The following is a 17,143-nucleotide window of genomic DNA, read 5'->3' as shown; positions in this document are numbered from 1 at the left end:
ATTGGTTTTTCCATTGTTTCTATAAAAGAAAAACACTTTTATATTTTGATTGAAATACCATCATAGCAAATAATTGGTTTTGTTTGATTTATTGGTATTTATCCCACATAACATGTTTGGTTAACAAGAAATTTCAAAAAACCTTCTAAAAAATAATTAAAATTAAGAAATTGCATATTGAAACCACATCCATTCTGAACATGCCAGGATCAAGCCATTATGAAAATGGGTCATATGAACACTCAAATGATTTGCAAGGACTTGGTGTTTCTATCAAAAACTAAAACATTGGATAATAATCAGTTAGAATTAGATGTACAGTATCAACCAAAAAAATAAACTGACTGATTAAATTGAAAAAAAAATGAAACATCAGACATGACCTAATACAGGGGCAGGATCCATCCGTTGGTCAAACCTAGATCTCATAGGAAAAAGATTTGAACTGATTAGATCTTCCCACTATCCAATGGTCCAAACACTCTTTTAACCAAACATGTAACTCTAAATTTCATAGACTTTTTGATCTGAAGGGCCATCAAAAAGTGGACAAGACCAACTGCATGATCTGCACTCTGCAGAACATATATCCATATTCAATTGATAAACAGATAGGTTACACTACACTTTCTCATATCATGCACATGGTGTTTGTTGATAGTATCAGCAACCCATGAAATCACCAGTTCAAATGATAACTCACCGTCATCCACCTACAACGCAATGCCACATCCCGAACTGTCTTATCTTGTAATTGCATAGCAATCTTTGCATACCTGACTATGATAGATTCAGAAGCATATCTGCAATGTACATTGTGTCACAATATCTGTTAAATCTGCACAGACTCGATAGGAATCCAAAGACATGGATAGAGATATGAGTTAAAACTACCTAGAATATATTTTCACCACCCAAACCCCAGTTTCTCAAACATTAAATAGAAAAGTGGAAAAAAATCCACCCTTTATTTTTTAGATAAGAATTACTGTAAGCAAATGTGAATGCTTAAATGGATGAGTATTAAAACTAGTAAGGACAGGGTTAGAAATGGAGTTATACTGTCATACACTCGGAACCCAGGAGCAGCTCCAATAGGTGATAAAATGAGAGAAAGTAGAATGAGATGGATTGGTCACATGCAAAGAAGACCATCTACAGCAACTGTTAAAAAAATTCATCTATTACAAGTTCAGGGGGCTAAAAGAACTAGAGGCAGACCAAAATGGACTTGGGTGAAAGTAATAAGAAATTATTTAAGCACAATAATGGATACAGCACTGAATAGAATGGAATGGTGAAACAGGGTTCAAGTAGCCAACCCCATAAAGATAGGACAAGGCTTAGATGACAATGATGGTGAAGGAAAAAAATAAATAGAAAGTTAAAAGAGTCATTTCTTTATCCTAAATTCAAGATTTTATATATAGCTGCAAAATCCAAGGAAAGAAGAAGAAACAGTCCCAACCATAGGAATGGAATAGAATCAACTAAGCTGAGCCATAGTTGTCAAGGCATTCACTTAGGTAGGTGAGAAGGCAGTTTTGAAGAGCACCTATCAGAATACGATGATTTAGGATAAGGATCTTAACAATAAAAATTTAGAATATCTCCAATGTAACTTGAAACACAAACATTTAGTCAAGAAATGTCAAACTAGGAAAGATGGAACCGTAGTCTGTAGTGAACTTTATTCACGTCATCCAAGTAATAGAGAGCACATGTTGGTATAATTATTACTTCATTAGGCTCAGTTTGGAAGAAGTACAAAAAATATGTAGAGTTCAAAAAACCATACATTTTCTATTATTTTGTATGTATTTGTACCCTACATATTTGCATTTGCACTCCTTCCAAACTGAGCCTTAGGGCCTTCTCACATTCGTGTACCTTAAAGTACCATAAACTCTTATTAAGCACCATAAGTAGAGGTTATCTTCTTCGTTTCTGAGGGATTAGACCAAAACAACAGCAAAGACAAATACATCTGGAAAAGAGAAGGTACAATTAACAGCTATAATTGCAGAGAACTACTCATAAAATATAGCATCCAAATTTAGTAAGATTTTTCCAAAAAGACACTAGATACAAGCAGGTAAAATAAACCCAACAGAAAGTGCATGAAAACTACAAATAACAGCAACACTGAAATGAAAAATAAATAAATAAATACTTAACAACGTGACTAGAAAGAAAAGAAATTGAGAAGGTAACTAAAAAGTATGGTTACCTAAATGGCTGAAAACCAGAAAGAACGCATGAATTCAACCAAGCTTAAAAAAAGGAAAAAAGAAAAGAAAATAATTCAAAGAGAACAATTCAACGAAAAAGAAACAGAGAACAAAATTCTAAGCAACCTCGAAAGAAAGAACTCGCAATTCCTCTAAAATTGCCAGAACCCAAACATGCACAGATCAAGAAAAGCAACAAAAATCACTCACTTGGACAGCCCTTCGTCCAAGATCGACTGCTCCTCCGCCGTCCACTCTGAGGACAGACCTGGGTTGTGCTTCAAAGCATTGACCGGAGCCGAATTCTCCGGCACCGCCCCGGAATTACCGTTACTAGGGTTTCCACCACCTCCACCAGCAGCTGCGACGCCATTGAAGGAAGTTGCAGCATGGCTCCCCTCCTGATTCCCAGATGGGTTCGCACTTGCAGCCATCAGCAAGCAAAATCCAACCCCAAGAACCTCAGTCTGTACCGTTGTTTCCCGCCAATTGGGTCATTCCCGCCATTAAAATAATCAAAATCTTAAACCCAAAAGGAGCACCAGAACCAAAAGGCAACCAGGAAGAAGCAGTTGGAAGCTTTTGAGATACTTGTACGCGACAGAAGGGAGCTCCAAGTCTGTGAGACAACGAGAAGATTTACAATCATTGAAAAAGCGATAAAGAATTTATAGATGGATAGAAAGAGAGAGAGCAAAATCTGTACGGATATGAGGTGTAACACGTCTCTCTCCAAAGGTCCGAATTTGTAAAATCTTATTTTAATTTCGTTGTTGAGTCGTGTCTTTCTCTCTCTCTCTCTCTGCAACTTCGTCCGTTGTTCTGCTCTTTCCGAATATATATACACAGTCACCAGAGCTTTTCATCGAGTTGGAATTGCATGTGAATGGAATTACCATCTTGACCCTACAAAATCCAGTATATGATCAGAGTCTCTTCCGATTTTTGTATGTCGCGCGACTCGCGACCCAAAATGGAAATATTTATATTCGGATTTGCAAGGTGTGTCGTGACTCGAACGAGTCCTCCGAGTTGCCGTGTCGAGCATCTAATACTAGTAGTGAAGTGACTCGGTTGGTGTAGTGGTGGAATAGCTGCAGGGCCCACATCTCTAACTTTAAGACCTGACTAGCTAGTTGGTATAACAAACTAGTTGCTGGGCCCACCAAGGAGATCTCCATGACCTGACAAAAAAAGGCTTCCCACCGTTGTAAGCTTTAATGTTCCTAAAGAACGTTCTGTGATCATAATGAGCTGACAACCGTTGGACCAGAATCAACATGGTTCCAAATAAAGCCAGCCCTTTATTTCAACCGTTCAGATTTTGATCCGATGGTTCAAAATGTTCTCTAAGAATTATAAAAATAAAATAAAAATTGCTCCTGCTCGATAGTATATCGAAAAGATAGATTCGGTATCACATGATTTGCACAGAAGTGGTGTACGAGTGTTATATCCATCGTAGTAAGTGGGAAGGACAATTTCCACAAGAGGGGCAAGTCAGGCCGGATTAGGTCGGGTTGAGGTCAACCCTCACCCAATCCGAGTTGTTGATCCCAACCCTAAAATTTTGAATTGGGTTCAGATGGGACTCGGGTTGGTTCCGGGTAGGGGTGTCAATTGGATGGATATTGTCCAATATGATCTGTTCCAATATGCATTAATCATAGATGATGGACCAGGTCCAATTAATTCCAATGAATACTCTGGACCAATCCAATTCAATGTCTCGACCATTCAATGTATTTAAATTGGTTTTAATTTAGATTGGTTATTTAGTTCCAACCCAAACTTTGTCCACTGGCACTTGTATTTTTATCTTCTATTGATGGATCGAACATTGGTTCGACCTGATCCAATCCAATATGAACCAATTATATATGGCCATCGGCCATGTCCAATTGAATCCAAGAAGTTCTTTAGACCATTAAGTCAGGACTAGTCCAATTTAATATGCCTTCATCAATCCAAAGTGATTTTGATTTGGATTAATTTGGATGAGGTCCAACCAAAACCAGTCCATTAACATCCCTAGTCTTGAGTTGGTTCCATTTTTTTACTTCCTTTTGTCAAATGTACTTATTTCTTAGATTATAGGGCTCATGTTAATTCAATATTAGCATTATTGTGCATGAAAGAGCAACGGTTATCATGTCTTAAAAAAAATGTCTTTAAACTATGAGGGTGTGGAACTTTCTTTTTTTCTAAACAACCCCTATTTTTTAATTTAGTTCCTCTTTAATTCTGAGGGCTAATAAATTAATATCCTTTACAAATTTTCACCTTATTTAATTTCCTCTCATTAAGCCTTATATTTAAGGAATTAATTCACATTCTCTCACATTAAATTTTGTATCTAAGGTATTTATTATTTAATAAATTATAATAATTAGATATTTATCAAGTACTTTTTAACAATATGAAACCCGTGTTTTTTAAAGGGTAAAATGCTACAACCTCCCGTAAAAGTTTTTGACCATTTTTTAAACTTCCCCTGAAGTTTGGTAATTGCAATCACATCCCCTAAACTTTTTAACAAAGTTGCAACTTGTAAGTAGGCCCATTCTCTTATAATCATCTAACAAAAGGCAAGAAAATGTCCAAAATAACCATATAGTTACTTTGACTAAAATGTTTATTTTCCAAATTATCCCTTCATATCAATCACTACCCCAAACTCTTCCAACCTCTTTTCCGAAATTGATTTATTTTATAAATTTTCCCTTCATATGAATCCCTTAAAGGTAAAATTGCAATTTTAAACTTTCTTTTTTTTATTGTCCAAAGTTTGCATTATGTTATGCATAAACCAGCCTCAATGGTAACTACATGGGTATTTTAGACATTTATTGTGTACCTCTTGTTAGAGGATTCTAAGAGAGGCGTCTATTTACAATTGTATAAGAAAGTTCAAAGGAGGCAATTGCAATTACCAAACTTCAAGGGAGATTTCAACAATGGTTAAAAACTTCAAGATAGGTTTCAACAATGTATCCTTTTCTGAAATTAACCAAAAAAATGAAATCGCTCTTCCATCCAAGTGGTTGATAAGACAATTCAACCATCTGGGGTCAATTGGGTGTTTAAATTAATCATAATAAACAAAAATAAGTGTCATAAATAAGAATTGTTTATATTGATAATGGTAATGAAACACAAATTTTAAAACCAATACTTTTAACAATAAATCTCATTTTTTCAAAATTTAACAAAAAAAATGAAATTATCCTTTTGTCTAGGTGGTGGATAAGCAATTCAACCATTTGGGTCAAATGGGTCAAGCCATGATGTCATAATTAAATATTAATAATTAAAGAAAGACAAAAACAAAAAAAAAATACATAATATTTGTAGAAAACATTTAGGACATCTCTAATATATAATTATTTTATATACATAGAAATATGCTTATTGGTCCATAAGGTTCAAAGTATAGGTATTGGGATATGGATGTGTATCACAATATGCTTTGGATATGCATGGATATAGTGGAAAGATGTGGATATGCTTGGATACATCAGAAAAAATCTTATGAATCCCACTTCAATAATAATACATGTAAAGTTGGAATAACTATGAATAAAGTATAAACACATAAGAAATGCAAACTTTAATAGTTTATACAAAGAGATGCATTACAATCAACAATAACACGAGTCTAAAACATGTCCATATCATACAATAGATTTACTAATTACACATTAAACAATGTTTGAGCTTCCAATTTATTAAAAGTTCACTACAAGACTCATCAAATCATTGAATCAATGAGTCTTGATATATCATTAATAAATCCATCTTGTAGTTCTTCCTTACCATGAAAAATCATTTGGGATATATAAAATGAATGGTTTTCAACTATAACTTTTACTAAAAATTAAGAAAAATTCATGTTTGGCATATAAATTTATAGGTCCATTTGTAGTTCTTTCTACGATGAAAATCATTTAAAACATTAGAAAATCATTTATAATTACTTTTTGTATTTTGTTACATGTTGTTGGGGGAGCCAAGATAAACTACCGAAAGAATCAATTTTTTTTACTTATATAAGTGGTTATGAATCTATGGTAGCAATCTTAGACCATCACTATTGGTCCATGATGGTTGGCATAGGTCATATATTTTTCTACCCATGCCATGAGCTATATACTCACACATTTGAAGATGGATATGATACACCCCATATTGGGCATATCATATTGGTATTTTAAACCCTAATTAAAAGAATTGGATATAAACCCAATTGATAGAATTTATTGGTGAGAAAATTTTAGTTTAAATATAGGATTTAATGAGAGAGAATGAGAATTAATAATTGAAATATAAGACTTAAAGAGAAAGAATTGAATGGGGTGAATTAGTAATTCAAATTACATTTTCTGCCCTTACAATTAAAGAGGGACCAAATTCAAAATTTTCATCAAGAATTGGATTTAACGAAAGATAAAGGGAGTTAATACATTAAATATAAAACTTAATAAGAGAGAATTGAATGAGGAGAAAAGTAGTAGTTCAAATTACATTTTTATCCTCATAATTAGAGAGGAACCAAATTAAAAATAAGGGTATTATAGTAAAACAAAAGTGTTACACTCTATTTTGTACTTTTAGTAGTAGTAAAAATATAGACATAGATTTATAGAAATAACAACTTAAAACTTGATTATTTTAATCACCTTAATAAAAATAATAGTTAAATAGTAAGTTATTTATATGTTAATAAATCTAGTGCTTTTAACCAAAATTTTCTTGTATATTATCTATAAAATTTACCCATTAAGACACAAAATATAATAAAAATTACAAGAAAGGAAACCTTTATATGTTATTAACAAAATAATTAGTTCAGATTTGAATTTATTTTGAACAAGCAAGAACCAAAACCAACCCAATTATTAATTAAGACAAAAATATACAACCAAAACCAATATAACCGATTTGGTTCGATTCGACTAATTAAGCAGAACTAACCCATTGATAGCCCTTGGCAATAGGGTGGGCAAGGACGGGGAGCCACTCCTCATCCCTGTCCCCACTAGCAGGGACAAGGTTATCCCCATCCCTAGTAGGGTGTGGTGTATGGTAATCATCATTTCTAGCCCAACCTACCCCAAGCCGAACCGACAATATTTTGCCCTAGGCTATATTGTGCTGTTTTTGAATCCATGGGACCAGAGAATTACAGATTAATTAGGTGCTCAAATGCATGAAGCTGGGGGAGACGTATGGGTAAAGTAGTGTGACTTAGTTACTTATAAAGAGACTTGGATGCCAATATGTTAGTGCTGAACAAGTCTATGTCTTGGTTAGTTAGTAGCGGTGACTGGTGAGAGAATCATGGTTGGTCACGTATGAATAGGGATGTTGTATGGGGTTATGGGAGGATGTGTAAAGTTAAGAGTCTTATTAATAGATGTAGTGCTGCTCCCTTGATGATTAGTTATGAAGTTATCCAATATTCCAACTACTCTGTCACACTGGAGGTTATCCAATAGGTTAGTTCCTCTCCAAGCAAATCAAATTTTTTTCAGCTATGATCATGTAGGAGTGTAATAAAATGCATGAGCCACATAGGTCCCAAGGATTGGCTCATGAAGCTTCCATCAATCAACTAGCATTAAAGTTTAGGAAATTAGTACTCAAGAAAGAATGATTGAAATGATGGAGGCTATGTTCACAGCTATGAATGCACTGACCACTTGATCAACTAAGGGTAAGTCAATAGTGTGATCAAGTAACTTGTTTGGGCAACAGAAACATTGGAGAATTCAATGAAGGGTGACGCCACTAAAAAAAAAAAAGAGGATTTTGGTGACATTTACAGTGGGGCAAATGTCTCAAAAATGTTTTCGTGACGTTTGCTCTTTGTGACAGTCACAACAACTTTTTGCAACATTTCACATTTGTCTCATTTTTGGTGACGTTTTACAAATGTTGCCAATATTGATTAAGAAAACACCTTTTGCGACATTTAAAAATATCATCAAACCCCCCTAACCGCCGCTAAAAGTGATTTTTGGAGACATTTAATAAATGTCAGTGAAAATAATGCTAACGTCAAAAATCGGGTTTTGACAGCGGTCTATAACCACCAATCAACAAGATTGATGTTAATTTAAAAAGAAAATTATTGGCAGTACTCTAATACTCTAAAAATTGAGATTTTACTCTAATATATCACATGAAATGATAAAATACATTATTTTTAGTATAAAAAGGATCCAATTAACAATTGTTTTCATGAAACATGAATACCAAGTAACATTTACAAAACCAAAATTAAAAAAAAAAAAAAAAATCCTACTTATACATGGAAAAAGGGGTTCAAATCCTATTTGTGACAATACCTAATAATTGAATCATAGTAGTTTCCATAAGAGTAAACCTTTAAGTGCACCGTGGTTGCTGCTTGAGTTTACCAACTTCATAATTTACCACTAAAGGCCCAAAGCAAGCCAAGTTAAAAGGTGTTTGTGTTCCAACCACTTTGGATGACCCATAAACAAAGCCTTTAAGCCTGTAAGCCTTCTTTTTCTCAATGTATTCCTTGATCCAGAAGTGATCCTCAACCCATCCTGAATGCATAAAGGTAAGACTGCCCAAAATTAATCAATTGTTTCTTTCATTTAAGGCATTAGAGTAACTAAAAAACAAAAAACCTAAATCACATGAATCATAAATTCTAATAAGAAAACACCACCAGTTTAGTCACGTTGATAATGCCATCAAAAGAAGCATTACAATGCCAATTAATTGATCAATTAAGGCCCATTGAAAACTTTTCCCAATTTCTAAAACTGGGTATTATGTTTCTGTATTGATATGTCAGGCCATAAACTTGTTAAAAACTTTTAAGCAATCTCTAATATAATATTTAAAATGGGTTTTATGCCCATTTATCTATGAGAATATCATGCAAATGCAATTATTGAAGATGACAAAAAAATCCCTTTTTGGGTGGGGGCTCTATTAATTACCATTATGATAATCTTCAAAATCAAAGTCATTCAATCTTATTGAAGATGGCAATGCTCTTGGAGATCTCTAGAATCTGCAAAAGGCAAACACAAAAACAATATGCATGAACAAACCTAATTATTACCAGCAAGCTACATAAAACAAATAAGGAAGTAGAATTCAGGTGTCAACGCATCTTTACATTTATTTTGATGCATGTAAAAACTGAATTACCATTAGGAATGCCAAAGAGAAAAAGAAATCACTTAGAAAAGAGTTGGGAGGAATTTAGGATTCAACAAATGTTATAAACTACAAGAGAAGTTTGTCAATGAGACAATTGTACAAAAGAGCAAATATTAACACTCCAAATAGTGATCAATACTAATAATCCTCCACCACCAATACCACTAATTAAGCTAAATTATACAAAATATTGAGTTCTCAACCTAATTCATAGTAAACTCTTCATTTTAGTAGTTATCTTGAAGAAATGAGGGTTTATAAAATTTAAAGCAAGCATGAGAATGCAGGCTTGAGTCTATGAGAAGCCACTTTGTGTAAAAAGTGCCAAATGTTAGGGTTCTATCCAGTTCACCCTCCCAAGTCCCTAATTAGGTGTGTTCAAATTCAAGAAATATCTAATTCCATGATAATGGGTCTACCTAAGTCTCTAATCAGGTGGTCTATGAGTTATTAAGTCTCCACTTTTGCAAATAATTTGATAAGAGAATGAGATTGATCATGGGATTCTGTTGTCTCTCTCAATAGAAATAGAAGAAAAGAAAAGAAGGAAAGGTACTATACCATAGACATCTTTTATGTTTTCCATTTTGAACTTCTTTTCTTTTTCTTGGTAGGATACTTTCAGAAGGATAGGTAGATCTGAAGCCAAAACTTCTTAAGTTCTTCTTAGCTCATAAGTCATGGCTTGCATTTATGATAACCATCGCCAATGCTGTATCCCCATTGCTTTTCTGCTTCATCTTCCTTGAAATTAATTTTCAAGGAGAGTGATTTGGGAACATCCCATTAATAAAGGGGCATTGTTCCTTAATCACTAATAAAAAAGTATATAAATGATTATTGGTGTGGATTTTTGGATGGATGCATGGAGATTTACTTTTCTGGCTTATTGTTTTTGACGAAGAAAGATACTTCTATTTGAGGATGTTGCTAACTTTCCATTATGTTCTCAAGCAGGTTATGACTTTTATGGGTTGGACTGTTTGTGTCCATCTTTGTATCTACATTATTGTTTTGAGTTTTTTTTTTTGTCTCCTTTGTACTTTTCTCTATGTTACTCATATGGTTTCGTGATTTTGTTTGTCATTTTGGGTTTATTGCAAGTGTTGCTTATGGTAGGTCTGAGTGTTCACTAATGGAGATTTTGTCATTTTGGTGTTTGTAGGTTTTTGTTCTTTGGGATTATAGATGATAAGGGCAACTTTTGGATCTTATTATCAATAAAAATAATCTTTTTAACATAATGTCTAGAATATGGTAACTTTAAAAAAAATAATAAAAAAGGGACAGAAATACTGTTCATCTCCTTCTTCCATACCACCGAACAAATCTCCCCGCCTCCGGTCTCTATCTTTCTCTTTCCTCCTCCTCCTTCTTTCTTCTTCTATTTGTTTTTTTTTTTTTCAGTTGGTCTTCATGGCTTCATGCAACTGCAGGCATGAAAGCTGCCAAATCTCTCTCTCTCTCTCTCTACTTCTATTATAGAACCTCCCAACCTCCGAAGCTTTTTCTCTCTTTTTACAGTTTGAACTTTGAACTCCTGAAAAACCACACTTTCTCCCTAGTTTGTTCTACATAAAGGCTGCCGAGACTCATGGAATTGTGCCTATCCCTGATCTAAGTTCTTCTAATGGTGTTTTGGCTCGTAATAGGAGCTTTGCCGAGTAACCAGCAGTCGCTTGCTGCTGTTCCGAATTCATGGGCGTGGATCTCAAGGATCTGAAGCAAAGGGTTCCGGTGATCTTGGGCGTGAAGGTGGATCCGAAAGAAGGGCCAAGGGTTCAGGAAGCAGCGATGAAGCTCTTTCATGGCCATCAAATGGAGGAGGAGGAAAGAGAAAGAGACCATAGGTGGGGAGATTTGTTCGGTGGTTTGAAGGAGGAAGGAGATGAACAGTGCTTCTATCCTTTTTTGATATTTTTTAAAAAAATTTATCATATTCTAGAAATTATGTTATAAAGATTATTTTTATTGATAATAAGACCCAAAAGTTGCCCTTATCACCTTGTTCTTTTGCTGATATTTCTAATTTGCCATGATGGTCGAGTTGGGATGGGGTGTGACTGATTTAACTAGTCACTCAGGTTGAGGTAAGCTCGTTTACTTGATGGGCCTGACATGGGCCTTATTTATGGGGACATTTGTAGTTAGTGGACCATAATGTTTTGATTGGCTATGGTCGAAACTCTGAAGTTGATAGGTAGGATTGACTGTCGTTGGGCCTTTGGATTGGGTAGAAGTCATGCGGCTCTTTGTTTTTGGTGGATCTTAGGCCTTGATGGCCCTGTCAGCTATTTAAAATGTTAGGTTTGTCGTGGCGGTTATCTTCTGTTTGTATTTGTAACTTAACTTGGGCCTAATTGGTTGTGGGTGCAATTGGTTGGGTAGGACTGACTTCAGTTCTATATATGGGTCTTTTGAGTGGGCCTAGTTAATTGGGCCCTTTGATTTTATTGTACTCTACTCTTTTTGTTTTTGGAAAACTGTGAATCAAAACCAAACCAAAACCATTCAGTTAACCGGTTGATCAATCCGATTTTTGACCACTTTGGTTCTTCAATTTTTTGATATTTATAATATATATTATAAATAAATATATAACTATATAACATAAATACTAGAATATATATAATAACTTATATTATAAATAATAAATAATATTATGTATATACCAGTACCCAATTGCAGCAAACCTTGACATTTAATATTTCTAAATTCTCACATATCTTGCACAAAAAAGAAATAGGGAAAATTTCCGATCAATACCCTATACTTTGGTTTGAGTGACAATTTGGTCCCTGAACTTTAAAATGCAATAATCCAGTGCCCAAACTTTCAAAATGTGACAATCCAGTACCTGCCGTTAACAAGACCGTTAATCAGCCATTAAGTGACATTTAAAAAGTAAAAAATGCCCTTCAAATGCCATGTAATTCTCTTTATCAACCATCCATCCAAACGTTGACAAAAAACCGAACAGTCCCAAATCCTAGCCTCTTCTGTTCAAAAAGTTTGTGACTGTTTAGAAGAATAGAATTTGGGACTGTTCATTATAATCTCAATGTTTGGATGGTTGATAAAGAGAAATAGATGGCATCCTTAGGGCATTTTTGACTTTTCAAATATCATTTAACGGCTGATTAATGGATTGGTTAACGACAGGCACTGGATTGTCACGTTTTGAAAGTTCAGGTACTGGATTATCACATTTTGAAAGTTTGGGTACTGAATTATCGTATTTTAAAGTTTAGGGACCAAATTGTCACTTGAGCCAAAGTGCAAGGTATTAATCAGGAATTTTCCCTAAGAAATAAGGGACTTAGATAATGGAAGGAGGGGAGATGTTACAAACGTTGGCTATTGAAGATAGAGAGGGGGGAGGGGGGAGAGAATTAAGAACAATTTTACTTGAGAAGAGTAATAATAGTTTTTAGTAGAGAAAATTAAGACATAAGAGGGTTTTTAATAATTCACATGTATGAAGGAGAAAAGGGGAAACTCCATGTGAGGCCCATGGTGAGAGACACCTTATACACACACACAACCCGACTACCTAAGCCTAACCTAATCCAACTTGAGTTTTGCATGGGTTGGGCCTGGGCCAGAAAACTTGGGCCCAACCTAAATTTGTGTTGGAATTTGATTGAGACCTTGGGCAGCCCAAGCCCGACTCAATCTGAGCCCACCCAAAAATGTACATACATATGTGTATTGTATTTACATAAAAATATCTTTTTTTTTTTTAAATTATACATGCATGTATACATGTAAGTATGTGCATATACATTTGTAAATGAAATTTGTATATATTTTCAATTAATTCTACCCTTAAGTTGGGTCATAAAGCCTAATAAAAAAAGAATACATAAATTCTTTCAAACCCTACCAATTGGACCTGACTAATCTGACCCAGCCCAGCCTGAGCCCAAGCCTAACACAAGTTGTATTGGATAAAGCTCGAGTTTTGCCTGGTTTGATAAATTTGGGCTTAACCTTAGGTTGAGTTAGGACCAAGCTCAAGGTTTACACCTTTAGGATTGGACCTAAGTTGACCTTCACCCTGACTCAACCTGCTTGAGTTGCACTCCTAATTATAATAAATAAACTTATATATAATTAATTCAATATTTCAAGTCTATATTAATTTATTATATATAAAATATAAGTTAAAAATCAATATTTTTTTATTTTTATTTTCTTTATTTAAAAAAATATAAAATGGAGTGGGATTAAACCTGAATCCAATAGAATTCATATCTGATTTGAGGTTTCTACATCTGATCAAATTTCAGTTTGGATTTAGATTTAAGATTTGTTTAGTCGGATCGGATTCAGATGTTGTTGGGCTGACCTAATTACAGATAGGGATGACAATTTCTAGTCGGTAGGTACCCGCCCCTACCCATCCTAATGGGGTGATTTTTTTGCTTGAAGGATGTATTTGGGGCGAGGATGGGTTTTTGGATTCTACAACTTGTATGAGTATAACATTAGGGTGAACCTGACCCATTTTGACCCACATGCTGTTGGAAAATATGTAAATTTTATATCAAACTTTTAAAAACCGACCTAGAAAACGGAACCACTTTGGCCACTGGTTTTTGGGTCAACGGTTCAAACATTTCACCAGTAGATCTCATCCTACCTTTTGGATTGGAATATTAGGGTAGGTAAATGAATAAATGTTATGAGAAAGGGGGATAAGAATGAAAGTGAGAGGAGAGTCTGTCGGCTTAGAGAAGAGAAAAAAATGAAGATTGAGAGAAAGAAAGAGAATGGAAGAAGAAGATAGGAGGTAGAGGTATGGGTGACCTGTAGTGGTGACGGTAACAGTGACCTGCAGCAGCAACGGTGATGATGATCTGCAGAGGGATCAGATATCTTTCTCTGTGTCTCTCATAGATCTCTAATCTGAGATCTTTCTTACAGATCTCATCTCTCAAATATGAGATATTTGAGATATCTGAGAACGATCTTTTTTTCTTTTTGTTTTCGGGCCGAATTGTTTGGGTCAGCAGTCAGACTGTTTGGGTCAATGGTTTATTGACCAATTCCACTTTTTTAGTAAAATGATGGTTCAACACTAAAATGGAACCAGTACCTTGGCCAATTTCGGGCCGAATTGTCTGACCGTCTGGATCAACGACGGTTTTAGAACCATGCTTTATATATTAGGTGTTGAATTTAATAATATGTTGAATTTTATGTGAAGTATAATTGATAGTTTTTGTGCCTTTTACATATCTTAATCATATAATTGGAAATTTTGTTGTTTGTTCATGTTATTTTACTTATTTATTTTTTATATATAATAAGGAATTAGATGCGGGTTTTAAATCCAACCTGCCCTACCCTTGAATGAAAGGAGGGTAGGGTCAGGGAGGGTTTTGCATTTTCATGTATAGTTAGGGTTTGGATTTTTGAAATCCAACCCACTATGGGTTTTGGAACAGGTATGGGTTACGAGGTTTAGGGAGGCGGTAAAATTTAGAATTTACAAAACCCTCCTTGAACCTGTCCTGTTGTCATCTCTAATTACTACCCTAAACATATCAAAACAAATTAGATGGACCCGAAGAAAGATAAAAAAGATGACCAACACCACCGTGGCACCACCATCATCTAAGCCTTGTGCCATGTATATGGGATTGGCGATTGGCTCCATGAATCCTATTTTAATATTTCATTGTGTTGAGCATCATATCCTTTTTGAAACAGCTCATTTTAAAATTTTAAAATCCTAATTTGCCCTTTTATGTAGGAAACAAGAAAAATAGAAGCGAGGCAGAAAACCAAGCTTTAACTAGTTTGGGCACATGGAAGGGCAGCCACCATTGAAAGTTACCTCAACTATTGATACGGGGGCAGAGAGAGAGAACGAGCCCAACACTCTCATGAATTTGAAAATTTCAAGGGAGAATGATGGTTCAGCCCAGGGTCAAAATTTGTAGGCGCAAGGGGTAAGTGTCAGCTCGGAATTGGTGCCAATTCATGGGTGAGCATTAGTGTATAGAGTGTGGATTGTTGACATTTTTAATGTTTATAGTTCTATAATAGAAATCGGAAATCTGCATTGGACCTGTCCCTATTTTTCCGAAATTTCAAAGTAAACTTTGAAAATTTGAAAGAAAATAAAGAATAAAAAATCAGAAAATATCAAGTATTTCTGGAAAATTCAGGGTAAGTTAAAGTTAGTTTAAGAAAACTTAGGATATATTTAAATGGTGTCATATCTATCGCTAAGTTGAAAAAACTGTCTTACATTGTGAGTACAAAAACTTTCGTCAATTCTCTCGTAGCTATGGCCAAGTTTGGGAGTGATTAAAAATAAGTAATTATTTGAATAACCGATGTGAGTATTTAAATGAATTTAAGCTATCTTTGGTTCGAAAGAAAAGGGTCTCAATTAGATGTGTAAAGTGGGTTGTGCCGGCCCATGGGCTGCCACGGGCTGTGTTGTTTCCTTGGTAGAAATTTTGGGGGTCGGCTGGCATGGTTCACGACCCAAGCCAAGAGGGCTTGTGTCGTGTCGTGCTAGCATGTGGGCCTGGGCTGGGCTGGGCTGGGCCACAGGGCGGGCCTTGAGCCTAGGCCCAATCGGACTACACTATTTTTTTTTTTGAAAATTTTGATTTCTTTTCTAAGTAAAATTGTAAAACTAAAATATTTAACTTTCCTATTAACTTTGAAAATTAAGAACTATTTAAAAAATTAAGAAATGAGAAATCTAAGTTATTTAATACATAAATGAAAAAAATACTTAAACAAATTTGATATAACCGTTTTTGGTCACGTACCAATTTTTTGGCTAAGTATCTCGTCATTTGACCTGCTCCCAGGTGGCCTGTGACTCAAAGGATGATGGAGCTCCCTGGTGGGGAACTGCCTGGTGATGAGCTACTTGGTGGCGAACTCCTTGGTGGTGAGCTACCTGGTGACGAGCTCCCTAGTGGAGAGCTACCTGGTGACAAGCTCCCTGGTGGAGAGCTACTTGGTGACGAGCTCCCTAGTGGTGAGCTACTTGGTGACGAGCTCCTTGGTGGAGAGCTACCTGGTGACAAGCTCCCTGGTGGAGAGCTACTTGGTGACGAGCTCCTTGGTGGTGAGCTACTTGGTGACGAGCTCCCTGGTGGAACCTACGTGGTGACGAGCTACCTGGTGGTGAGCTACTTGGTGATGAGCTCCCTGGTGGAGAGCTACCTGGTGACGAGCTCCCTGGTGGAAAGATACTTGGTGACGAGCTCCTTGGTGGAGAGCTACCTGGTGACGAGCTCCCTGGTGGAGAGCTACTTGGTGACGAGCTCCCTGGTGGTGAACTACCTTGCTGGACTTGTCATTTGACCTGCTCCTAGGCGGTCTGTAACTCAGAGGATGGTGGAGCTCCCTGGTGTAGCGCAACCCAACTGCCCTCTGCATGAGGTGATCTCCTCTCCTTTGTAGGTGGTGGGAGCTGAGGGACCTGCGAGAACTCCATCTTTTCCTCCTCTTTGTAGGCGGCGAGAGCAGAGGAACCTGCAAGAACTGAACCAGGGGGCCCGAGGGTATTTACCCGATGGGGACTCTCCGATGCCTAAGTTAGCACTCTGATTGTCGAGAGCTTGAAGATGATATTAGAGGAATGAGAGAGCTAGAGAGTAGGGATTACCTCCATTTTTTCATTCTCTTCCCCTTGTCTTTGGGGGTTGGAGTCCTTATATAGTGGTGTC

General features: G+C 35.8%; 1 protein-coding gene across 5 annotated transcripts in view; it reads right to left on the bottom strand.

The window, feature by feature from the left end:
• Positions 1 to 3,187, bottom strand: part of LOC148845964 (uncharacterized) — a 62,980-nt gene extending 59,793 nt beyond the window's left edge. For 3 of the 5 annotated variants that reach the window (XM_088955050.1, XM_088955052.1, XM_088955053.1), the window contains exons 1-3: positions 2,938 to 3,187; positions 2,442 to 2,850; positions 704 to 803 (exon numbers count right to left, since the gene is read on the bottom strand). In XM_088955050.1, coding sequence (XP_088811176.1) covers positions 704 to 803; positions 2,442 to 2,665 — 324 coding nt within the window. In that variant the 5' untranslated portion in view covers positions 2,666 to 2,850; positions 2,938 to 3,187. Of the gene's footprint in view, positions 1 to 703; positions 804 to 2,441 lie in introns of all 5 variants that reach the window. The other 2 variants (XM_088955049.1, XM_088955051.1) reach the window with 2 other exon arrangements.
• Positions 3,188 to 17,143: the final 13,956 nt, after the last annotated feature.

The sequence above is a fragment of the Nelumbo lutea genome, chromosome 7 (genome assembly GCF_056320005.1).
Source record: "Nelumbo lutea isolate HS-2025 chromosome 7, American lotus-T2T, whole genome shotgun sequence".
Taxonomy (NCBI): domain Eukaryota; kingdom Viridiplantae; phylum Streptophyta; class Magnoliopsida; order Proteales; family Nelumbonaceae; genus Nelumbo; species Nelumbo lutea.
Note: the sequence above shows the minus strand (reverse complement) of the source record. Positions and strands in the feature narration are given on the sequence as shown.